This window comes from Pyxicephalus adspersus, chromosome 2, assembly GCF_032062135.1.
Source record: "Pyxicephalus adspersus chromosome 2, UCB_Pads_2.0, whole genome shotgun sequence".
Classification (NCBI taxonomy): domain Eukaryota; kingdom Metazoa; phylum Chordata; class Amphibia; order Anura; family Pyxicephalidae; genus Pyxicephalus; species Pyxicephalus adspersus.
Window position 1 is genome coordinate 152,740,431 of NC_092859.1, and position 25,120 is coordinate 152,765,550.

At 39.6% G+C, this 25,120-nt stretch overlaps 1 protein-coding gene, 2 long non-coding RNA genes and 1 other non-coding gene across 4 annotated transcripts in view; 1 reads left to right on the forward strand and 3 right to left on the reverse strand.

Moving 5' to 3' along the window:
- Positions 1 to 562: 562 nt before the first annotated feature.
- On the reverse strand, positions 563 to 4,333 carry LOC140324706 (uncharacterized). Its single transcript, XR_011919566.1, has 2 exons — positions 2,886 to 4,333; positions 563 to 1,153 (listed from the first exon to the last, which is right to left on the reverse strand). It is a non-coding gene; the product is annotated as an uncharacterized lncRNA (long non-coding RNA).
- TET3 (tet methylcytosine dioxygenase 3) overlaps positions 836 to 25,120 on the forward strand; it is a 66,274-nt gene continuing 41,989 nt past the window's right edge. Inside the window, 2 exon segments of the mRNA XM_072402782.1 lie at positions 836 to 1,217; positions 18,637 to 18,693. Of these exon segments, the coding sequence (XP_072258883.1) occupies positions 840 to 1,217; positions 18,637 to 18,693 (435 nt within the window). The 5' untranslated portion in view covers positions 836 to 839.
- On the reverse strand, positions 1,367 to 1,438 carry TRNAE-UUC (transfer RNA glutamic acid (anticodon UUC)). Its single transcript has one exon. It is a non-coding gene; the product is annotated as a tRNA-Glu (tRNA).
- LOC140324705 (uncharacterized) lies at positions 14,495 to 20,146 on the reverse strand. Its single transcript, XR_011919565.1, has 2 exons — positions 19,719 to 20,146; positions 14,495 to 15,969 (listed from the first exon to the last, which is right to left on the reverse strand). It is a non-coding gene; the product is annotated as an uncharacterized lncRNA (long non-coding RNA).

Here is a 25,120-nt window from a genome sequence, read left to right on the forward strand (position 1 = left end):
TCCTGTCACTGATAATGAGCCATTAGCACTCCCTGTGTGTCTGTGTTTTGGCCCTCATTGTTGGTGTGTATTGCATGTATTTTGGGTGAATGTGATCATGTTTATAGTGTATGCAGTCTGCTTTGTGTTCATACCTGGGCTCTCCTGTTTTGTTTATATGTAGGCAAAGTTTTTGCAGTGTGATTGAGAAGTTTTTGTTTTGTTTATTGTATTTTGTTTTGTAAAAGAACCATGTGTAACTTTGTGTTTACATTGCACAATGTATAAGAGTGGACTGTCAGTTCATTGTAACTCCCAGACAAGAACCAGATCTTATTTGGATTTTGCATTCAGACTTTAAAAGTTTTTAAAGTGCATATGTTGAAATATTAAAAAAAGTTTCTTTGACTGTACATACGTGTTTAAATGTGTTGACATGACCAACAGAATCTGTTCCTCTGTTTTTATAGGAAACCTTTGCGGAAGACTTGGTATACCCCCATTTCACCAGAGCGCACGGGTTCCCCCTGCTTCCGTCACGATGAGCTGTCAGGGGGGAAAGGGAAATCTCCGGGAGATACGCTTGCGCTTACCTTTAATTTATTCACTAGGCTGGGAAAAGAGATATTTGGGGCTCTAGGAGGACTTTATCTCCCCATACAAGTTCCAGCTATACCAGACTTTTTATCCAAATGAAGGGACATAAAAGGTGTATCACATTAAAAAGTTTTTTAGCAATAGTTCAAAGAACTAGATAACATTTACCAGACCCCCACATATAGTTCGCCCTCATGGTCTGTTAGCAGATCTGCTGTTTTGAAAATTCTGCATTTGGTGGGGTCGTTGAAGTTGGCTGCGCAATGATGGAGACCCGGCCAGCCATTGTGCCTCACATGGGGTCTCAAGATATTTATGACTTCTGTGAGGATTCGGAATCCCTTGGGAGGTTTAAGACTGTTCAGTTACCACCGGAGCTGGTGCAGTTACCTTTGGAGAAGGTAGTTGGCATGGGTGGCATGGTTGATGGAAGCACCGTTGGCGGTGGTAGCTCCGGGGAAAATGCGGAGCAGCCCAAAAAGAAGAGGAAGAGATGCGGGGTTTGTGTACCATGCCTGAGAAAAGAACCATGCGGAGCCTGTTACAACTGTGTCAACCGGAGTACCAGCCACCAGATCTGCAAAATGAGAAAATGTGAAGAATTAAAAAAGAAACGCGTGATGCCAATAAAAGGATTAGAGGTGAGAGGATACACTTCTTTTTTTCATGGTTTTGTTTGAAACTTAGAAGAGCATTCCTACTACATAATATATAATTGTTAGTTACCAAAAAAAAATCATATTTACATTTCTGTTATTGAGCAATCTGCAAATACAGTGTAAAAATGAACTTCCCATACCGGGAGTCGAACCCGGGCCGCCTGGGTGAAAACCAGGAATCCTAACCGCTAGACCATATGGGAACTTGCTGCCAACTGGCTGCTGTACTTAGTTGCCGTGCATTTGACAAAGCAGAATCTGTCGAAATGCTTTAAATAAATTACTTCTTCTAGGAGGGTTAAATGTCAGCGCTACACAAGGACGTTACCCTGACATGCCCGCTACAGATGTACGCTTCTCAGCTGAGAGCGCTAGACTTTTATTGGTTTTTTGCTTGTGTGGTGGGAGGAGTTGAGCATCACCGGGGTTCATGTGGAACGTGACTGCAGCCATGGAGTTTTGACGTCCATTCATTTTATGTCTTTAAAGTAGAATACTGCCGGAGATTCATTCTTAAAAAGAATAGAGATTGGCTGCACAAAGTATATTTTGTATAAGTTTTTGTTGTGTGTGTGTGTTTGAGTTATGGGAAGGGGGAACTGGCAACTTGTGTATGATTTATTGTAGTCTGGTTTTCATATTGTGGATGGTAATTCGTGGTTAGTTTAGTGATCACGATACAACAAATGCTGTAAAATGTGCAAGCTGTAACTCTCTTCTTAGTCTGCTTGCCTAGCGTTGTGGTTTTTCAGGTAGGACGCAAGCCATTTACAACCCCCGCTTGTCCCCAATGGCCTTATTTGCTACCGATCTGCATATCTATTCTATTTGATGGTAACTCCCATCAAAGTAAATAAATTACCTTTCTTTGGACGGGGGTGTGAAAGAGGCCTTTTCCTTGGCTTAACTCTTTTTCCTTCGGAAAAACATTTATTGCACCTATTAGTACCTGCTCGCTGCCTTGGCATTCAGCATTTCTATGGGTTTACAAGCCAAGCTTCTTTTGTGTTTGGGGTTGTAAGGGAACGTGCATAACCCCCCCCCCCCCCCCCCCCCCCCCCCCCCCTCCTCCCTTCCACCCCCTACCCCTGGAATGATTCTTGACGTGTGGTATAGGCCAGCATATCCTATGGCTGCCAGCTGGGTTTTTAAACACCCCACCCCCACAGCAAGCCACATACTGCTTCTATTGTGTATTCTCTTTAGTCTGCTTTTCTTGTAATCAGGATCTGGCTGGATAACTAAATACACACAAACCCTGCAATGACAAATTAGGTTTTGTGTAATGGCTGCTTGTGGCTCCTTACCCCTTTAAATCTACCCAAAATATAACGATAAATGCAAGAATTAGTATTGGAGATGGATGGTGTTGACTTGGTTATGTCGTCTTGAGTAAAGCTTTCGGCACTGTATTATTCAAAGATCCTCTATATAATTATCCAGCCTGATACAAAATAGTACGACGGTCTTATTGCTAGATGACGATCTTCAATTATTACTTTTTATGTTTCCAAACTTGTAAAATAGTTCTTGCCTTGTGCATGACATTGCAATTCTCTTTTATGCCGTGTCATTATTTACTTATCCTTTCTACGTAATGCTTAGCCACCCCATCGTTTAGTTATATATTACTATGTGGTAAGAGTATACCTTAATCCCGGAGCATCAAACACGTGGGATCTTTTCGTTTTAATCTCCAATGGTACAGCGTATATTCATCATTTCTTCCTTTTGCTTTGCCTTTCAGTAGATTTCCAGGGTGTTAACCATTAAAAAACAGCGAGCTTTTGGCATTTCGTTCTCCGTCTTCTAAAGTCCGGAGTCTGTTGCATGCCGATTTGCTTACGCGCGTTTGCGCTGCCAGCTTTGTCCTTGTGTATTTGCCAACGACTCGTCAAAATCCCACCTGTACTTTTCTTTCAGTTCTCTGTGCGAATTTTAATTCCCTTCTGCCGTTCATGCTATTCCCCTCACCGCGACCCCGCACTGTTGCGTAGTTGTGAGCCAGCCGCTGATCTACGTTGGAAAAGTGACTCATAAGCCTTCTAGTAGGAATGTCCTCGAGTTACCTTGCAGGGCAGTATTCTTCACTCGGTCCACTAGGTTACGCTGTGGGAAACTCCCAACTTTGTGAATAATGAAATAAATGTTTCTCCATTGGGGATTGTGTCTTAAATCAAAGTTGGATTTTTCTTCTTACCTCCTTTTTCTTTATGTGATGATTAACAAAATATTTGAAGGACCAGGACCTAATAATGCAATATATATATTTTTTTAATTTACTAAGCCTTTATAAGTTGACTTCTTCACAACTTCTAATAATTTTCTGTGCTATCCTAGTTCTTAATAATAAATAAAATGCTGAAATACCTTTTTTTCTGAAAATGGGGGTTTGGGTTCCACTACCGATTGTATGGCCAGTTGTCCAAGCATGGGTCATAGGGCCAGTAGTGCAGAAGACGTATGTCCAAGTAAAGCCAACAATTGGTGACCACCAATTCTTTTTCCGTCAAAGGCCTTGTAATTATAGCTTTGGCAGATCTATTCTGTTTTCTGCAGGATAGGTAGGTATTTATTCTTTATGCATCCATGAAGGGGCCAGAATTGGTGCCATAGTGAAGCATTTTGAGTACAGGCCTGCTTTAAAGTGCACCTTTTATATATGACCTGGAGCTTTCCATAGTACACACATCCGTAACCATACATAGCCGTAATAACATTTTCCATATCTAGTCAAGTTGTAAGAAGATTTTGAGCTTTGTACAACTTGACTAAAGATGCGTACACACATGCAATATTAAATCTTTCATGATCCTTTCCAACGACAAAAGACTGCGCATGAACAAGCTCTGTACATACAGTGCCATTTCTGCTCCATGGGGAGTGAAGGAGAAGAACGGGAGAGCGGTACTTCACTGCACTCTTTACCTTTCACTTCTAATACGATCGTTCGTCGTCTGTTGATCCGTCAGGATGGACGACGAGCGCTGTACAAACGCCAGATTCTCGTTCGATATCAGAGGTGAATGTCAGATGAGAATCTTCTGACATGTGAACCTAGCCTAGCTTTCAAGTAGAATCTGCTGCGGATAAAGTGGTGCAAGGCGGGTGAAACATAGGTCCTCCATGTTGCAGATTTAAAGACAAAGCGAATTGGAAATGGCTGACTTGCATGGGCTAGCTTTGTTCTTTTGGAACTTAAAGCGTACCCAAGCTCAGAATTTTCACTTTACATAAAAGGACAACTCTTTTATGTAGGGTAAAAATTCTCTTTGGGTTTTTTTTTTAAGACACCCAGTATCACCCCCTTAATTTATGAATGGGAGCACAAAGCCTCCTGAGCACCTCGGGCATGCGCGGAAGAAGCCCTTTCACATCTTTCAAAACTCGCGTATGCGCAGTGAGATTGGCAAGTTTTTTTCCCAAACTATGTCACTTGATCTCGCGCCCGGGTCGGGTAATGTAGGAAGAAGAACCCGAAGACGGATACCAGGACGACGCGGGACCCAATGTAAAAAACCTCCGGACCGATCGAGTGCTCTGCGGGATTGAAGGTAAGTGTATTTGTTTTTGTTTTGGGCCCTTTTGAATTAACATCTTCTTTAACCATGCTTCAACACAAGTCTTTGCACTGATTTCACAATCTGTGTTAAGACAGCAAATGGAAATGGAAATGAGCATGGTTTACTTATGTTTTTTCTGCAGCTGGATGTTACCTTAGCTTATTTATAAATGCATATTATTGTCTGTGACTACGATTATGAGACCAGGGAATCCCTCCTCCCTTCAGGTACTTTTTTCCTACTGTAAATTATGTTATCTTAGGAGGTGATGAAATTCACAAATCACAGCATGTGTTGTGACATTGCTGGTAGGGGAGCAAAGGGTATGCTAAAGAATTAATGATAAGGAAAGGTGTAAAGAAGACCCTTACTTCCCTTACTGTTTCAATCATAACACACTCATCACTGTTTTTAGATGGGAGGATTGGACAGAAGTACTTAAAATGCAGTGAACCATGAATTTGGCCTCCTTCACCCTTTTAATGGATTTCCCAGAGTCTTAGTAAAAACTTGTGATGGCAAACACCATGTAGATAGACTGGGTCTAGGCTGGATTAATATTTGAGAACCAGAAAAGTATTCTAATTTATTGTCTATGAAAAGGCAGAAATGCAGTTGCTAAAATGTGTTGTCTGTCCAGTTCCTGAAATATTGTAGTCTAGCACTAGTCTTATGATTTAGTTTAAACAGAAACGTATTTTACAACTATATTATCTGCCATGGGACTAATTTCCTCTCATTTTGCCCTATATCTACAATTTTAAACTTTATTTAGGTGGCTCCTGACAATTTTTTTCTGACTGTGGGCCTAATTTGTTAAAGCTCTCCAACACCGCAGAGGATAGAGTAACATGTGCGAACCTGGGTGATTCAACAAACCTGAATTGGATTTCCTGCTACAAGTTGGCACCTGTTATCAATCCTGAACAAGATCTCTTTCGAGTTTGCTGGATCACCCAGTCTTGGAGAGCTTTAATCATTTGGGTGCTATGAATTAGGGAGTTCTCCTAGTCATTCAAATAGTAGCAGTCATTCTCCCTCTTTTTTAAGGCCATTGAAGTGCACATTATATTAACCCATCCAATCTAGAAGTAAGTGTAATTTATCGGTGCCTGTAATTAAAGGTGTCCATGTAAGACCCAATAATAAAAAACTTTACACTCAATTTCAGCATTCAGTGACGATGACCAAGAAACCTCGGGCTACCTAGTAGCTGTAATAAACATCTCAGGCAGTTCAAATTTCTTTAAATGCCTCAGGTCTGATTCTCGTGAAAAAGAAGGGAAGGGAGGATCAAAGAACAGCTATGTCCTGCTATCTCTGCCAGTAATAAAGCATGTCAGGTCTCTATGCTCCAATAACCTGCATAAAGGTTGGAAGGTGTCCTAACAGCTTTTTGTTCTCAAATGTAAATATGTAAAATGTAAATATATTCTAACACAGTGTTTCTTGACCTTTATAACATAGGGGAACTCTTGAAAAAAACCTTCAGGTCTCGAAAAACCCTGCTATAATTACTATCCACAGATCACTATATATTAGTGCGGTGGTCAGTAGGCAGAATTCCTCTTACATTGCTGGCCAGTGGGAAGAATTTATTCTTTACAGATAGCCAAAAAGATCATTGGTGTCACCTACTCTGACCTGGGAGCACAAACTGCTCAAAGAACCCCCAGCAAGCTCTCCTTGAAAAACACTGCTCTAACATTTTAGTATTTTTTAGTGCTGCTGTGTTGCTCTTTTTAAAGATGTCCTCAGACCTAAAGCAGGTCTATAATCATTCATAAAAGAATTGCTCAAATGATTATCATTATATAACGGCATAAGCACTTACCTTATTGTAATGACAGCCCTTGTGTATCTTCTCCTTTATGCCAATGTATCTTGTTGCTCTTGTGACATGCTGCTGCAGCAACTATTTACAGCCTTCTTTATCACTTTGCTGGATTGGAGGCATGAGTCAATAAGGCTATCTACACACGTCAGATGATTCTTGTCCGATAATCGCCTCTGAGCTAGTATCGGACGAGAATCAGACGTGGGTACAGTGCTCGTCCGATGTCGTTCGTGGGTCCGTCCTGGCGGATTGACGAATGATAACAATACAAGTGAAGGGGAGAGAGCGCAGCACGGTGCCGCTCCGTCATTCTCCCCCCTCCTCTCTCCGTAGAGCAGAACGCCGCTGTATGTACAGCGCTCGTTGAGTCTTTAGTAGTTGGAAAGGATCCTGAAAAATCCTTTCCAATGACAATTATTAAATGTGTCTACATAGCCTAAGCGAATGACACAGGCTTCTCAAATTATTTGGGTCAGATAGGTGAAAGGCCATTATAATGGCCAGAAGAGCCCGGTTGTGGGCTTAAAATGATCCAAACTTGGTTTGGCTTTGATTTGCTAAAGGAGGCCATGCTTTTATGTTGGACATCATAACTAAAGACGTGACACAAAGGTCAGTTGTATGAACACCCCTTCCTTCTACAACTCCCTCCAGTTGACTGAACCTAACTTTAGCCATAATTGTGAGCAAATGCTTGATCACAAGGGAATGTGGGGACACAAGGGGTATCTCATTTGTGTGGTGATGCCCCTTCTTACTGTAGTGAGCATAGTGCATTTGCTCTCCTGGCCTTGCAGGAATTATTTCCACTATATATTAGGCTGTTTGGCAAAAGTTCTATTTTAAAGTAACATTAGCTAAGTGTTTAAAGTTTGGCCAGTTCTAATCCTATCGAGTTTTTCTTTGTTATGAACCTTGTCCTCATTTTGATAAGCACATTCTCCTTGTATTGTTTTGTATACCTCTTGGGTAAAGCTACGTACACACTTCCAATTATTATCGTCGGAAAACGAACGACGAACGTTCCTGCACGATATATACGAACGATTGTATAGCAGCGATCCTGCACATAGAGATAACGACACGATCGTTCGTAGATATTGTACACACAATAGATACCATCGTTTCAGCGATAGAGGAACTATGTGCACGACAGGAAAGTGAACGGACGTTCGTTCATCACGCATGCTCTGAACATGGACGATCAAGGAACGACCGTACACACGAACGATGTTCAACGATCGTCGTCCAATCCGATCCGGCGGTCCGGTCGTTCGTTTCCATCCACTTTCCTCGTTCGTCGGCGTCGTTGGTTACTTTTTTACGAACGATTTTTTGCCCAATCCATCGTTCGTCGTTCGATTGGAACGATAAAAATTGGAAGTGTGTACGCACCTTAATGCACAGCAGAAATAGCAATCTGTAAAACTGGCTATAGGCCATTTGCTTGTAAAATGATCTAGTTGCAGCCTGCTTTTGTCAGACAAGTATACGTGCCGTATAGTCTATATTCTACAAAGGTTTTTAAATTGGCTAGCTTAGTTAGATAAAGAAAAACTGGGTTGTATATTGTAGGTTAGCAGTCATTATCCACGAGATAACACCACCAAATTTTATAGCACGAGTTCCAATCCGGCTAGATACAAATCAATATTATTTTTAAATAAACCTTTCCATGTGGTCTTTGGCTTTTACTCACATCCGTTACAGCTGGGTGCTGGTTTAGTTCATCTTTCCTGCTGATAGATACCAAGAATATGAAGAACTCAATGCACAACTGGACTTGTGGAAAACTTCTTTCTCAGGGCACAGGATACAGCCCTTATGTGCTTCACGCTTGCAAGCAAATTTTCAAAGAGCAGTAAATGAACGTAAATGTTTAGTAAGCAAAGAAACTCATTTTCCATAGTTCAATTGCACATATTGCACATTGCACATATTTTTCATAAAGATTGATTAAAGATAAAGATTGAGTGGATTGTTTTTGGTTGGGCTTTTATGATATAGTTTTGGTGGACCTTAAGTAAATTATTGCAATTTCAGATTGCAAGGTGTTAGTCATTAATTCATCTTATCTAGGTTGAATCTTGCACTCTGTGGATAGACCACTTCACCTAAATAGTGCAGTTGTTACTTCTCAATGGAGATTCAGGGCAATTTTATTTCAGAAGATGTCTAAGGTGGCTGCAGATATCCATTGACCAACAACTGTTTTCACAACAATTTCTGTGCATAGGTTACATTGGTGTTAAGATGTGTTCTAAATGGACTGCTTCTTTTATCTATGATTATCATTTAACTACCGAAGGCTACGTACACACATGCAATAAATGTCGTTGGAATTGAACGATTAACGACCGATCGTCTGATAAACGTTAAGAAAAGAGCACAACAACGCCAATAAACGAGGAATGTCGCTGGATTGGGGGGTGTCTGTTCGCTATCCATTGTGTGTATGGTCGCTCAGTGATCGTGGATTGTTCTGCAGTACACCTTCTTTGGTACAAATCACTTTCTGCATCGTTGCAATATATGGCTGTTCAAAATCATGAATAATCGTTGATCGGTCATTAATCGTTCGTTTTGTAACGATAATTATTGCACATGTGTACCTGGCCTAAGGCTACGTACACACGTTGGATAATTGTTGTTGGAAAATGAATGATTAACGACAGCTCAACGATTATTTTAAACAATCGTATAGTGCACGGTTCTGTACGTGCTGTAAAGATAAGAACATTTAATAATAATCTGCCAATAACGTACAGGCACTAAATGCAATCGTTTGAAAGATGCAGGAAGTGAAGGCAATAATCAATCTGAGTGATACAAAAAGAACGTGTTCACGAACGATAGGTCATTTTGCCAAGGAACGTTCGTCCTGCATGAGGTAGGACAGAGAACAGTGCTGGAAAAAAATGTTGAATTACAATAATACACACACAAACATATATATATTACATATAAGTATATAAATTGTGTGTGTATGTTTATGTGTAGGTGTGCGTTGCAACGAAGGTTTGTTTGTTGCGCATGTGCAGAATCGTCCCCAATCAGTACATGACAGTACACACAATAGATAGCATATGATTGTCTCCAGGACAGTCATTTGTTTCTAAGACCTCCCTTGATCATCATCGTTGTTGGCCTCTGGTTGTGCACTTTTTTTGTATGTGATTATTGAACGATCGGTCGTAAATTTTCCGTGACAATTATCTGATGTGTGTAAGTAGCTTAAGATAGCCTGCTCTTGAGCAACGATAAATATTTTATCCAGACCACTCCGTGTTGTCATGATGTTGGCAGCATGGTGCCTATGTTGTTAGCCCTCCAGTTTAAGGGCCCTATCGGCCTATTATGTTCCACACGTGTATGCGTGTGTTTGTGGATTTCCTCTGGAGGCATTGGTTTCCTCCCACAATCCAAAAATATACTGGTATGTTAATTGATTTCCCCTAGACTGGTAGGGATGGCTGTGTGTGGGCACCTTTTGAAAGGTAGGGAGTGTAAAGCCCTGAAACTCATGATGAGTTGTAAAAAATAGGTATATTTAAATGTATTGTCTAGTTTCAGACAACCACTTCAACAATGGAGATTCAGATCACTTTTGTCAACTTATAGGATTGAAGGAAAATCCTTCAGCTTGCATTTACCTTTTAAAGCCTGGTAACAATTAGGACAATGGACTCATTGTGTGCGGAGTTGGTGGAGGGGCAAGCGGATGACTTGGTGTGTGATGCACATGGTGGGAATAAGGTGGGATTTTAGCAGGATGGAAATGTTCCCTATAGTCTTCTTTCTCACGTTGTTTTGTCATTGTTTACTCCTTACACAGAGAGAATTCTGAATAAAACTCAGTGACACACAGCTGGGAAAACCTTTTATGGTCTATTGGGCTTATTTCATTACTGGCAATACCACACTGAGATTTGTTGGGGCTGGAAAAAATTGGGTGTTTTAAGGGGATTCTTTTAGCAAGCTGGATAGGATATCTTATGCTCATAAATATAATCAACACCATTACTGGTAAAGTGGTCATGAACTCACATGTTTAGTTTTTTAATGTGATGTCAGATGTGGGGAGGTCAGAAATGGAAAAGGATCTGGGGGTTCTGGTAGTTTATGGACTTATTACCAGCATGCAATGCCAAGCTGCAATATCTATAGCTAGTAAAGTACTTTCTTGTATTAAAAGAGGAATAGACTGCAGAGATGGAGACATAATCCGACCCCTGTACAAAGCGTTGGTCAGACCACACCTGGAATATGCAGTCCAGTTTTGGGCACCAGTTCACTAAAAGGACATTGTGGAATTGGAGAGAGTGCAAAGAAGGGAAACTAAATTAATAAAAGGAATGGCGGAGCTCAGCTGTGAGGAGAGATTAGCTGAACTGGATCTATTCTGCCTTGGGAAGGGACGTATAAGGGGGGATATGGGGGACATCACCCTTTATAAATTAAATAACCTGTCCATATAGAGAACTCACTTCCCCATTATTCACTTTGAGATGGTTACAAAGAACACAAGGGCACTCTTTGTGTCTGGAGGAAAAGAAGTTTAAGCTCCGGGTAAGGAAGGGATTCTTCACTGTAAAGTCTGTGAAAATGTGGAATTGGCTCCCTCAGGAAGTAGTTTCAGCAACTACTATAGATTGCTTTAAGAAAAAGCTGGATGATTTCTAGAAGCACAGAATATAACTGGGGATTAAGGATTTAAAGTAAAAATAACAGAGACTGTTGATCCAGGGAACATCCGATTGCCTCATGCAATCAGGAAGGAATATTTTTCCCCAGTTGAAGCAAATTGTACCAGGGTTTTTTTTTTTGCCTTCCTCTGCACCAACTATGTTTTATAGGAATTTAAATCTGGTATATGTTTATTTCCCTAGTGGCTGAACTTGATGGATTTATGTCATTTTTCGACCTAACTTACTATGTAACTATGTATCATACAAGGATGCTCCCCTCAGCAAAAACTGATAGACCTATAGTTAGACAGTAATAAATACATATGGTTGGGTTGTGATCTCTTCCTTGTAAACCTAAAGCAACCCCCCTAGCCATACAGCTGTTTTTGTAATGCAAATGTATTAGCCAGTTGTGTGATCCTTCCCCCACATCCTAGATTGTAAGCTCTTCTGGGCAGGGTCCTCACCTCCTCCTGTGTCATTGTGTCTTTCTGCCATTTGCAACCCCTATTTAATATACAGCGCTGCATAATATGTTGGCATTATGTATATCCTGTTTAATAATAATATACACTAACATATGTATGTGCAATGCAGTATTGCATGTGTTTCCTCAACATGTAAGAGGTCTATGTAGTCTATACATAAAATAAACTACAGCCCAACTCCAACTTAAATTAAATATTTTTTTACCTAATAACTAGCAGAAAAGAAATACAGTTTTTCATTCAGTACTCACTTTTTTCCTCTGTGTTGACCCTTGTAAGAGACTTCATTCTGTCATGCAGTGCCAGTACACTTTCAGCTTTATTCCACCCATGGAATCATAATGGAGATATCCCCCAAAGTTTGTTGTCACGTTTCAGGCTCATAGTACAGTACTGCAGAGAATACTGCTAATGTCAGTACCATTTTTTGCTTCACTGAGGACCACTAACTCTCCAAAGTAAAGGAATGAACCTTCTCATCACAAGACCAACCAAAGGACAGCTGTGTTAAGGTATGTATAAAGGGAAAATATTAAAAACATGTTGTGCTTTAGCATTATAAACTTGTTTGGTAGATATTATTAAACAGGATTTATATAGCGCCAACATATTACGCAGCGCTGTACATTAAATAGGGGTTTAGCAAGCAACTATTAAAACCTTATGACATTTTCCTTGGTTTGTGCATCAATATTGATTAATATTAGTCTGTAACATTTTAGGTCTGGCTCAAAGGGTACCTAAGAAATGTTGGCTTTATTATCCCTTTCATGGTAATAAGTCCGAGGTTTACTAGCCAGACCGGTAAAATACAGTCCCACCACTACATACCTCCCCTCCTATTGTGTCTTAATTCCCCCCACCTCCTAGATTGTAAGCTCTTCAGGGCAGGGTCCTCTCCTCCTGTGTCACTGTCTGTATCTGTCTGTCATTTGCAACCCCTGATAAATGTACAAGGCTGCATAATATGTTAGCGCTATTTAAATCCTGTTTATTAATAATAATAATAATAATAATAATAATAATAATAATAATAATATAATCATAATAATAATATTAATCCTTTCTGGTTCTCAAAATGTAAAGCAAAGTCCAGGAAGATGTCAAATACAATTGTGTTTTCATTTTGCAATACCTAAATATAGAAGAAGAACCTGAATTTGTCTTCATAGTCACTTGTCTTCCCTTTTATAGCAGCAATCGGCAAATAAAACGTAATTTTAGCAGTAGTATAGAGCTAAATTGTTGTTGAAAAATACCAATATACTATGTAGCACGTTGGAGTCATGTGACTTATATTGTTAGCATTGACAACCATTTGGCATGGGCTTGGTCTTTTTGTCCAACTTTTGGTCTTTTTAAACACTTCTGCTCTAGATGTCCTGTAGCTGTCTGGATCTGTTAGAATTTTTTTTAAGCTTTTGTGGGTCAGGTATAAGGCAACTACAGGGGCCTTTAAGACAAATCATTGGGTAACTCATGAGGGAATAAGCAAGTATTATAGAGATTGGTTTATTTTGCCAAAACCCACACTTTAGAATGGTGTAAACTCTCCCCAAATGTATTTTTGCTTGGTTGGCAGGAAAAATTGACCGTACAGCTTTGGTTATGGTTTAGATATGAGGATGGTCTGTTTGTAGATGTGACACATCTTTTATTTTATTGCTTACTAGCTTAGCTTAGTGTAGTTAATTCTTGTAAAGACTGCACAGTGTTGGTGTCCAAGTGGCATGTTTTGGGACAAGTTCCAGTACGTGAGAACGCCCAGTACGGCCAGCAAAGATCTCAAGCACATGGCTAATTAGCCTACAGGATAAAGCAAGCAGCGTTCCTAATGCTTTCTTTTGGAAGTTTTGTTCTCTAACATTGGTACGTGTGGGGCACAGCATGTATTTGGAGTATTTGCTTTGCTTAATCAGCCTAGAACGGCATGCACGTGAACCATGTGACCTGAAAACGTGCAGTCACATCTCAAAAGTCTCTTTGAAAATGACCCAAACTTCCCACGGTAAAGCTGACAAGTGATGCAGAGCAAGGAAGACCTCGGCAAGCCTATTCTTCAGGTACAATGATACCTTTGCTGTTTGTAAATGAAATAACCTTTGATATCTATCAACTTCTGCATTTGGTGGTCTAATGAAGAAAATTATATCTTTTAACCATTGACCGTGTTTTTTGTCTTTCAATGCCACTTCTGTCCTTAAGGAAGATTTTAGGTAAAACTAGTAAACATTGTATTCAAGTGATGATCTGTGAATAGCATTGATAATCTTAACAACTGGAGGGGGGGTGTATTAGCAAATTAGAGTGAAAACTAGTCTTTTCACAAAATGAATAAAGATGGCAAATCACTTCAGGCGGATAAAAAGGATCAGCAGTGCTACAGTTTTGACAGGGGATTTTTTTTTTAATGCATTTATTGTAACAGTCTTACTGCTCTGTGATATGATACTCCATGACACTCGATACGCAATACGAAACCAAGTTGATGATGTTTTAGCTCCAAAGAAGTTCTAGTGTGTACACCATTTCATATTGTATTGTGAAATTTCAATTTTGTTGTATTCCAAACGTCTATAAATGGGTATCTGAGCATGAATGTGAGGCCTAAAGTATCTACTTGCAATATGTATGTGGGCAGTATGTATAAATACATTGATTGTGGTAAGAAGTATACAGTGTACAAGGGGTAAACAAAAATTTAATAAAAGCAAGAGTTTAATAAAAGCAATTGATATTCAAATACTACTTAATATTATTAAACAACAGTATTTATATAGCGCCATCATATTAGGCAGTACTGTACATTAAAGAGGAACTAAACCCAAAATAAAAAAAAAACTTGCCTTTAATCCCACAGATCAGTCTGTCAGGAGGTTTCTTCCAATGGTTCCTGCATCGTCCCGGTATCCATCTTCGGGCCTAGGGACATCTTTACTTCAGGTTCTTCTTCCTGTGTCACCCAATTACGCACAGCACAGGCGCGAGATTGCATGACGTAGATTGGGAAAAAAGATTCCTGATCTCACTTTGCGTGCGTGAGATCAGCAATTTGGTGAAAGAGCTCCTTCTGCCCATGCCTGAGGAAGTAGTGGGGGTTTAAGAGACAGAAGAAGATGGGTTGGCAAGTTTGAAAATGGGTTTTAAGGGCTCTTTTAAATGAGTAGAAGGTAGAAGAAAGCCAAATAGGACGAGGAAGACCATTCCAAAAAGTCGGGGCAGCTCTAGAAAAGCCTTGGAAGCTGTGTGATGAGGTATGAGTGAGGAAGTAATTTTTAGGTCATTGGAGGAGTGAAGAGAGTGGCTAGGGGGGTATTTATCTATCAGGTTAAAAAGGCGAGGTAAGTTATGGTTCAGAACATGCAATAGTGTAAGGGCTTTGTACCAATTTTAGATGGCTTCTTTCTGATGTTATATGCGTGTTACGACATTTCATGCCTGACTGTGGGCCATTTACCCATTTCAAATTTGTAAACTATAATGTCTGGTCTTCCCCTATATTTTGGGAAGATCAGACATTTGCACTTGAGAACTAATACAATCCCAAGGTTTCTCTTGGCTATGCCTTGCCTAGTTAACCATCCTAAAAATTTGAAGACAGGTTTGAACCCCCAGGTATTTTTTTTTTATTTTTGATGGTGTGTATCCATGTTAAAACTTCTTTCAGCTATCATCACACATATTTTCGGAGAAGGTATTTCACTAGTAGATTAGAGGCAAGCGGTTTTGGTTTTTTATTTGTCTATTGGGGAGATTCCACTCTTGTCCTGTACCAAGCTCATTCCAAAAAATGCAATGGCCTACACTTCCTCATTCCAAGAAGAGAATTGTAATGAACAGAATTGTCATACAAAGACAAAATCACATATTCATTGACTGCTGATCATTTTTATACCAGTACAAAATCTACTGCCATTGCCCAGGGTTTTGCCACAATGTGCAAACATGCTTTGCATCAGTGAACATTAGAGCAGACTTAACTGCAAAAGTTCTTTCAAGTGCTGTGATGGCTGCAATATCTCCTGGTTGCAGCTCCTGCCATCTTCACCCGGTCTTCCGCCGGGTTTGAAGTCCTTGGTCATCTTTATTGGCTAGTTGGCAATGATGTAATTTTCATGCATGGGAGCAACTTCATCTGAGCATGGAAACTTTCCGAGCCTGTACACGGAGTAAAATTGTGATTATGCATAGCTGCTATACCAAAATGTTTAGTATTGCTTTTTAAGATGTTAGAATGTGGATGTGAGACCAGAATGTTGTCCTGTGATGGGGTGATGTGTATTTCTTCTATTCGATATTGAGGGATGCAACACTATAAACTATTTTTTGTTGTAATGTAGCGTTTTTTTATTTGTTTTACTCTGGGTTGATGGTTTCATTTTTTTCAACTCTACATAGCCCTCATAGAGTGGACAGTTCTTTTTAGCAAGTAACATCTGCAACCTATACCGTTGTTGTTTCATGTATATTGCACAATTTGGATGTAAGCAGAAAAACAAATGAATAAGCTGTGGCAATTGTCTACCTAGAATATGGTTGTGTGTCAAATTTTACCATCCCCTTGGTTGATCTTGACCTTCAAGCAAATGTTCTGATGTCTCTTCGGCTATTACAGCAACTCAATGTTTGGCATCTGTCAACTTTGCTTGGTCCTTATGGGGTTAATCTGAATTTGAGTTACGAGACCAAATACCATGAGATGCCCAGTATTAGGGACAGTTAACTGCCTGATTATAACATACTCTTGCTTTAGGAGCACATGGAGATAGCTGTCAAGTAGATAGTCAACACGTCTTATCTCAAAAGTAGAGCTGATGTTGATGGATGTCAGACTTGGTTTTGATGCCAAGTGGTTGGAATCACTTGATCGTTGGGGATCAAACAGAGAGAGGGGACCACTGACTATGTAAAATCTAAGTATTGCTAAATTTAGATGATGGAAATTATAATTTTTGTGAAAGATGATTATAACATTTAGAAAGCAAAAACTTTGCATTTTTGCATTAAATTTAATGAGGTCAACATAGGTAGACTCCATTCAGCTCATTTCCTGGCACAAAACACAAAAACTATTTATTTCGACGTCAATGGTGTACTCGCCATCCCTCTCGCCTTCAAATCCAGGCCAACTATTTGCGCTAACCTTACACTTATTTTTGCTACTACAGTGGCAACCCTTAAAGCTGTAGTACAGTTGTCTGCACGAATACTAGCCAAACTGGCTGCCGCTCTCCTTTAAGAAACGCAGAGCATTGCGGGAAACTCCCCTTTTAGGGATTGATTTCCTTTAGTTCATTTTAGGTCACCTTAGCCTATTCTCTAATACATGGTGAATTAAAGCTTGGTCAATAATCTTCGGATTCGTTATCATGTAGGAACTATGACAGCGAACACATAAATATAAAACAATACAATATATACATATATAACTAGAGAAGTAAAATCGACTATGATGGGAAGATATTAGTTTGCCTGTTATCTAAAATACACAAAATATTTCTCCAACAAATATTTCTCCAAAGAGGGTTCCCTTTTTTTTCCTAGGATGATTAACTCTGCCATCATGATACGTTTTCTAATGGTAGTTCACAGGTTAAACCCTTCCACGGTTTAAAGAGCCATCTCTGGCTGAGAGTTTAAGGCTTCGTTGCGCCACCTACTACATTTAACCCTTAAAAGGCATCCAACGCTGGAAGAATAAAAGCATATCATATTTGCAAATATCAACCCGTAGAAAATTGGAAACCTAACGTTTTATAAGTCGCCTTACACGAGCGTGTGTTAAAGTAATTACATATAATATTTCTGTGTTTTGGAGATTATTCTCTTAATAAAGCTGCACCGAATGCATAAATGAAAACCACGTCTGGTTTTACGTAGTACTGTTTCTGCATTTTTCTCTTCCTTATTTGTCACATGTATGCGGCGCTGTGTTGTATATTTACTGCCAAGGGACAGCAGCCAGCGCCATTACAGCACAATGACGGTATAAATAGTACAAGCCGTAACGCTAATTGCAAAAAGTAATTTGGAAGAAAATTGCAAAACAAATAAGCCCAAACGAGTTAGTGCACCTTTGCAATAGAATTAGAATACCTGCTAATGGGAATGTTTATTGGTATTGCAAACAAAAAGAAAAAAAAAAGTCTTGGCTCCGTTGTTTTGTCTAGTCCAGTCCGCAGATTCCAGAAGCTTTCCATTGCTGGGAGAGAAACCACATGGTCTGTTCTCCCTGTTAAGAACTGAAGAAAAAAAATTGTCGGCATTACAGCACCCAGCCCCCAACCCCCTCCCTACCCTCCCTTTGCCTTGGACTCCCTACTACTGCAAGCAAAATGGGGAGGGTGCATGTCACATATCATGTGTTGGGGAGTATGAGAGGTACTAAGAACTCTGTCTTATGATAATGATCCCAGCGTCTGGCAGAAGAGGGAGAGAACCAGAGAGCTAGAGGGAGGGTAAAAAAAAAAAAAACACCCAATGCACCAGTGTCTTTATAGGAGCAGACCTAAAATGGCTGCTGGTAATCAACTGTGTTGTGAATTTGGAAGGCTGATCCCTTTAAACAAAAGGTTATTGTTCATTTCTTTCATATTTGCCTGGATAACCTTACATGTCATTTTAAATGATTTTCATTCGGCACAAAGCCAAGAATCCTCCCTTAGAAGCAATGTGTATTTACAGACAACTCTCCTCGCTTGTTTCTATTCCCTCACGCTGCTGTAAAAATGAAAAAATAATTCCTTATTTTCATCTATATTTTCTTTTTTTTATATATATATATATATATATATTTTTTATTTTTCTTGTATTGTTGTATTGCAGGTTGTAAATAAGAACGACTCCAATATTCTGCCAAACGAACAAGTGCAGAGCGTGAAGGTAGGTACTTGTATTTAACCCCGATCGGCACAAGTCTGTTTAGTATTTAATTTTACCCAACTATTGGGTTGTTGTTGTTGTTGGTGGGGTATTTAGGCTAAAAAACAATCGTCGAGAAATAACAAGGCAAGCGTTATTTATAGAAAAGTTTGAATCTAAAAAAGAATTCAGACTCATCGGTGACGGCGAAACCTTAACCCACATGCTGCCAGGCGTTGGCAGGTGTCTTCTGTGCTTTGGCAAGAAGTCATTTTTAATCTGTTGTGCCTTCATGGTAATTTTTAAAAGCCATTTTGTGTTTGTTGTGGGTTGTCGTTCGTGTGTATTTAGGTCTGTGTTTTTAAAGAAAAGGAAGTGTGCTTTATCTGTGTAAAGCAGATAATGCTGCATGTCTTCCGCCATGGCACGGTGTTTAAAAGCCCGTCTCTAACACGTGTCACGCTTGTGGTAAATATGAGCAGGCAGTTTTCATATGAAGGAAATATAATGTTAGCATGATCATTCTTCTTTTTGGATGTCAATGTTGCAATTCTTGTATTAAGGGGATATCTGTTTTTATATTTGGGTGGTTTAGTATCATCGATGGTGTGTGTGTGTTGCATGTCAAACCATGTGCATCGAACGCGTGTGTTGGGTTTACTTAGCCGTTGTATCCAAAATCTACAGAAAACTGTAACTTATGGCTCGAACTACTCGTAGAATTACTTGGCTAATGGTTGGTGTATGGTACCATGTATCTATAGTGTATGTGCAACGGTCATTGCTGTGTCATTTATATACCTGTTGTGTGTCATTAGCCCATTGTTATCTCGGTAAACTTTTGTAAGGACAGCGTATAGTGGATTTATATGCATAAGTGGATAGTTTGTATAGAATACCCGTTACGCTGTAACGGTAACCATGACCTGCTCAAAAAATGACGACTTCTATATCGGTGTCACGGTGGTTATTGTTTTTAAAGAGTTAAACATTTCGACAAGTAATACCAGAATAAAAGCCAGAGTTATAAATAGCTGTGCACATACCTATTTGCTGCTTTTCCGCTGTATGCGAAAACCAAACCACGGGCCTCATCTCCTTTCTAGGAAACCTCTGCTCGCCACCCCTCTCCTGGCAGGCAGATCATTCTCTCTCCTGGTCTCTGGCGGAGTCACAGATCCCTAAGTCACATGACTTTAGTTTACAAACATTGCATCCCTCGCACGTCACACTAGAGGGGAACACGCAGTTCCCGCCTGCACATACTTTCAAGAACAAAACTGCGCAGCACGTCCAAATGAGTTTGATGGGTTACTAAGCTACTAGGTGAAAAAGTCCCATCGCTTCAATGACAGAACAAGGTGCAGGGTAACGGAGGGAAATCCGTAGTTTCCCTTTGCCCATCGGAAGACGAGACGCTGGCAGTTACGGCCCTTAAAACTGTCTCTAGCCTCTAGTTCGGCAGCTTCAAGTCATAGACTTGTGACGTGACTGGGAAACATACAACAAACCTGTCCACCGATGGCCTACTATTACTTGGGGAGTGTGGATCATTGCCAATATCCTTTCCCAGACGAAATGGCTAACTCTCCTACTGAATGATAAAGGATTAAATAAATCATGTGACTCCCGTTACTACACTCCGAACCTCCACAGCCACTTACGAAATCTGGAATAAAAATGGAGTTGTATGTATTGGCATAATGGGACCTTCTTTTTTTGAAACGGTCATTCAGTATTCTCTTTCTTGTGTGATTGTAGAGCGTTTATCTTGGAGAAATTGTTAACTATTGCTCTATAACTCCTGGGAGGGTTTACTGTACCATGCATCACTAAATAATCAGAAACTGTTCGATAGAAGTGATTATTGTTCTTTGAATATATAGGTTTTGCATCAGCCTCATATACTTAATGCAAAGCTGTATTCTATTATAGTAGATGGTACTGGATTACCTAGTCTCCTTTAATGGAAGACCAGCTTTGGGAGAATGGGTGTTGGCCAAGCCGTATGTATTAGAAAAGTGAGATATATAATCTGTCTCTTGCAATGATTACATTAATCATGGATTATTTGTTTGCTATTGAACGTACTGCAGTCGGTGTGCCTCTAGGGCTGGGCAAACATAGCAACCGTCACGCTGGTGATACTCGTCTGCAATACAGGACGAGTCTCAACAGCACACAACTGTCTGAAGATTGTTGCAGCTGGTCCTAATAACAGCAAATGTGCTGTCTGCCCTCACTTGTTAGCTTGGCTGGGATTTCTACACATGGGTGTGACTAGGGGTCAGGTAGGATAGGCACCGATAGAAGGTAATTTTGTGCAACAATGTTTATTCTTTCTAGCTTTTAAGTGGGTATCAAGAGAACACCACCTCTTCAAAGTTTCATTCCCATTCAAGAATTAGTTATATTGTGTTGCAGTTCATGATATTAAAGATATTTCATAATCTTTGGTGCATTGACCAGTAAGTTGACTTCAGTGCATGCATGTTTATCGTTGGAATAATCAGATATTAGGACTGCTTCTTAATATCTGGTTATGTTTAACATTTATTCATTCTTTTAGTAAGAGATTGACCTGGTGTGTGGGTTTATTAACAGACAGAGCCCAAGTGAGAAACCTAAAGAGCCTATGTTGATGGACTTTGAGTTTGGAAGCATCTCAAACTGGTTCCATTGAGGCAAGCCTATTCAAAATCTATTAACCAGTGCATTTGATATGCATAAGAATGCAAATTCACATGTAGTTAACAAAACCCCTTTGGCAAAGGTCCAACAAAAGACTAGAGATCACATCTGGCTTTTAGATATTCTACATCATTTTATAGAAAAGGTCCTCAGTTCCAACATCACTGCCGTGCTTTGTCTAATATCCCTACTCCAATTTGTCCATCTACCCCACTATATTGCTTTAGTTGCCGTTAGTCTTTCCAGTAAATCTATGACTTCCAATTTGTAAAATGGAAGCACGTGTGCAGTTTCTTGTGTGGCATCACCTTGTTGGATGTCCAATACTCCAGCTTCTGGTAAGTGGACCCTGACAAGTTCCCACAATGGCGTAAAATGGCCAGTGGAAACATTTATTAGTACGACTATTAACTATATTTATGTTGATTAGGAAATTATCAGGGGGTGGAGGAGTTTATTCTTTATTCAGTGTATTCTCATGATGTGGCTGTCAACCACTGCCTTGGTTACCCCACATGTTCTCTATTTTCATGTCTTCCTTTCTTTTTTCTATTTTGATTTTCCTTTTCTGTGTCCCATGGCTGACAAACACCAGAGGCCTCTCTATACGGGAAAAAATTGCCCTAATTTTATTTCCTGTTGCCCCTTGTGATTACTTTATGAACGTGTAAAGACCGATGAAAAGTTATTTGTTCTTTCTTATTTCTGCTGATTTCGCCAGCTAGAACAAAAAATTCATTGCAGACATATCACTTACAATGCAATCACAAAATAATATTTAAGTGTATATATATCCAAGCTTTTTATTTTAGTTTACATGAGGAAAGGGTTCAAATCAAACTTACAAGCCAACAATAGGCCTCGAGCAGTCATGACTATTAAGCCACGCAATTGATCATTTTAATTTTAGAGCCCATGTGTGTGCAGGAGTCAGACTCTTACCAATATTAAAGTGGTGTAAGTTACGTTTGTGTTAGATATGCAGGCTGCGTGGAACGAAGCGCACAGATTATTGATTAAATGTGACACGGGTAATACAAGCAATATGCCACATATTTCAAAAACATACACATACTCTATACCTATACTTCCCTTCTATTTGCTGCCTCGCCTTAAGCACTGCTATTTAAAGTCAAACTAAACCCAAATGTGAAAAGCCAAATTCTAATACAATCAGGCTGTTTAATGAAGCCTTTTGCATGGACAGAATGTGCTTGCACATTTGCATTACAGATTATTTCCTCTCATCTCTGGATTCAGTGGGCGTTAGTTGTGTGTGACCATAAGACACCCAAAGAAGGAATAACAATAGATGAAGGACATATTTGCCAGCATGCATGCATTGCATGAGAAACAATGTATCTACATAATATGGGTAGGACTTGTAGACCCAGAAAGTATGTGGTGAGCAATTGTAAGACCTCAATTTGTTATCAGGAACTAAATGGCACGCGAGGTCTCTTAAATGTGTACGATTAAGGCCACAGCTACACAATAGGGTTTTTGAATTTGTGAAGTTAGTTCCAAAGTCAATGTTCAAATTTGACACTAATCAACGTAACTGCTTTGAGAATTTTCTTTGATCCCTTTGGCTTTCTGGACACAGGAAAGAAAAGGTTGATGTTGAACTGATTTTAACTTTTTTTACATTGTTAATTTGTCAAACGGTATCTTTGTCCGGTATCATGTCCTTTTTTAAAATTGATAATGATTATTATAAGAGAATACCAATTGTTTCACCCCTGAAATAACTTATTGGTCACTTTTTCTGACCCAATTCTAAGTGTTCTTTATACACATTATGTGGTATAGAACAAGAAAGTCGTGCTCCAACTGCATCATTTGCAAACCTTGCACGATCCATAGATATTGTGTCTTAAACGCCTCAATCCTGATTGCTATTTTATATTTAGTTGCAAATAGTAAACTCGTCTGCTGTTTGGTTACAAGGTTTAAAGTCCACTTAGATCAGCTGCGTTTTTAAAGAGCTGATATTGCAGGTGCCGGCGGCCTAGACAGACTTGCCCAACCGGTCTGTAGTCACAGGTGTGGTTCTGCAGGAGGAGGAAGAAGCAAGAGCAAGCAAGTGTAGAAGTTGTTCATTAAAAAGACCCTAAAGAAGAGACGAGACAAAACCTCTCACCTTCAGACTTGGGTTTCAGTAAACCTGAAAAAGCTAGTAAAGCTAATCCAGTGGCTTGGACTAGTGAGATAACCAGGTAGGAGATCTGGGCTGTTTTCTAAGCAGAAAGAATATCATAGTTTTTTCCAACATGCTGAAAGCATTTTAAAGGAAATGTCTTTGTTTCTGATCAGCAAAAATATGCTTAGGCCTCCTATAGACACCTAGGAGAGACGTAAACTGTGCTGTAGATGCCCAGATTTTGCTGTAATGTGAGTGCCCAAGATTTTGCAATAATGCAGATTTACTTGCCAAAGTTCCCATCCTCAACACTGCAACCTCTGCATTGTCCCTAGTCAGTCCTTTTGCTGCCATTGTAATCTTTATCTGTAGGTCTTCTGGGGATGGAGTCTTCAGCCACCTGTATTGGTCACGATAAGTCGTTATCCCTCCCACATGGACATGGGAGTGATTTTATCTTGGCACAGAATCGTACGCATGTGCCGTTGCGTATGCAGAAAAAAAAAGTTGACGGGCAGGCAGAACTGGAGAAGGTACCTGATTGTAGATAGTAGACGGTGCTCATTCCCAGTATTTGTCCACTAAGTCACCTGCACCCCCAAACAGAGCAACAAGGGCTATTTTGTGGCAGCTATGGGGAAATGAAAAAGCTTTTGGGTACACTTAAGAAATTAGCAAAGAAATAGCTGGGTGTGAGATTTAAAAAAATTGAGCAAAGTGACCATGTATATTTTATTAATATGTATTAAACTTGTGTATTGATATGAATTTTGTAGCTTTGTTCCAGCCTGGCCTCTTCGGTTCATTTCATTGTGTGTTAATCATTTGTTCCTTCTGTCATTTTTGCCTAGTAAAAGATGATGTATATAATGTGTTTTGAAGGTTAGGAGATGGAAGACTGATATGGAGGGTGTAGCAAGCTACATCCTGCAAGAAAGTTTTGTCAGATCTCAGCAGATTTTTGGTTTCAGTCCTGAATAAAGCGAGAGCAACTTTTACTTTAAGAAGTTTCACACCGCCAGACTGTGCCTATGGCATGCAGAGCTTCTTTTTTTCTTTTTTTTTCTTCATGCAAACAAAGTTAATAATCATTGCTTAAGCAGCAACGGTTTACACATTAACATGCATTGTGTAGTGGCAATATAAGATCCTGTTTGGAAGTTACTGCTGAGGTTATTGTTTAATTCCTGGAATGCAAGGGTTGTTAAAAAGTAATCCTGAAAGTGTTTTTTTAAGTGCTTTGTTCTGAGCTGTAGACATGCAGTGTTTTTTTCCCATATAATAAACGTGCAAACATTTAAAATTTAATTACATAGGTAAGTTGATTTTTTAAATTGTCATAGCAGATTCATTCGGCAGCGGCTGGATCATTTCTTAAAGGATGAATCTGGTAGCATGTTGTGTCTCTAGGAGCCTAAATAACTTTTAGGGTGTCATTGTCTTATTTAAAGAGATGTACTAGAAGTGAAGTTGAAGCTTTCTAGATCTTGCAGTCTTTTTAAAGGCTGGAGGACTTCTGGCAACCAGCAAGCTGTCCACTTTTTTTTTTGTCTCAAAGCTAAACAAGCCCTCCCATAGCTCGTTGGTTTTTAGGCCCAACATGTATATGGCAGA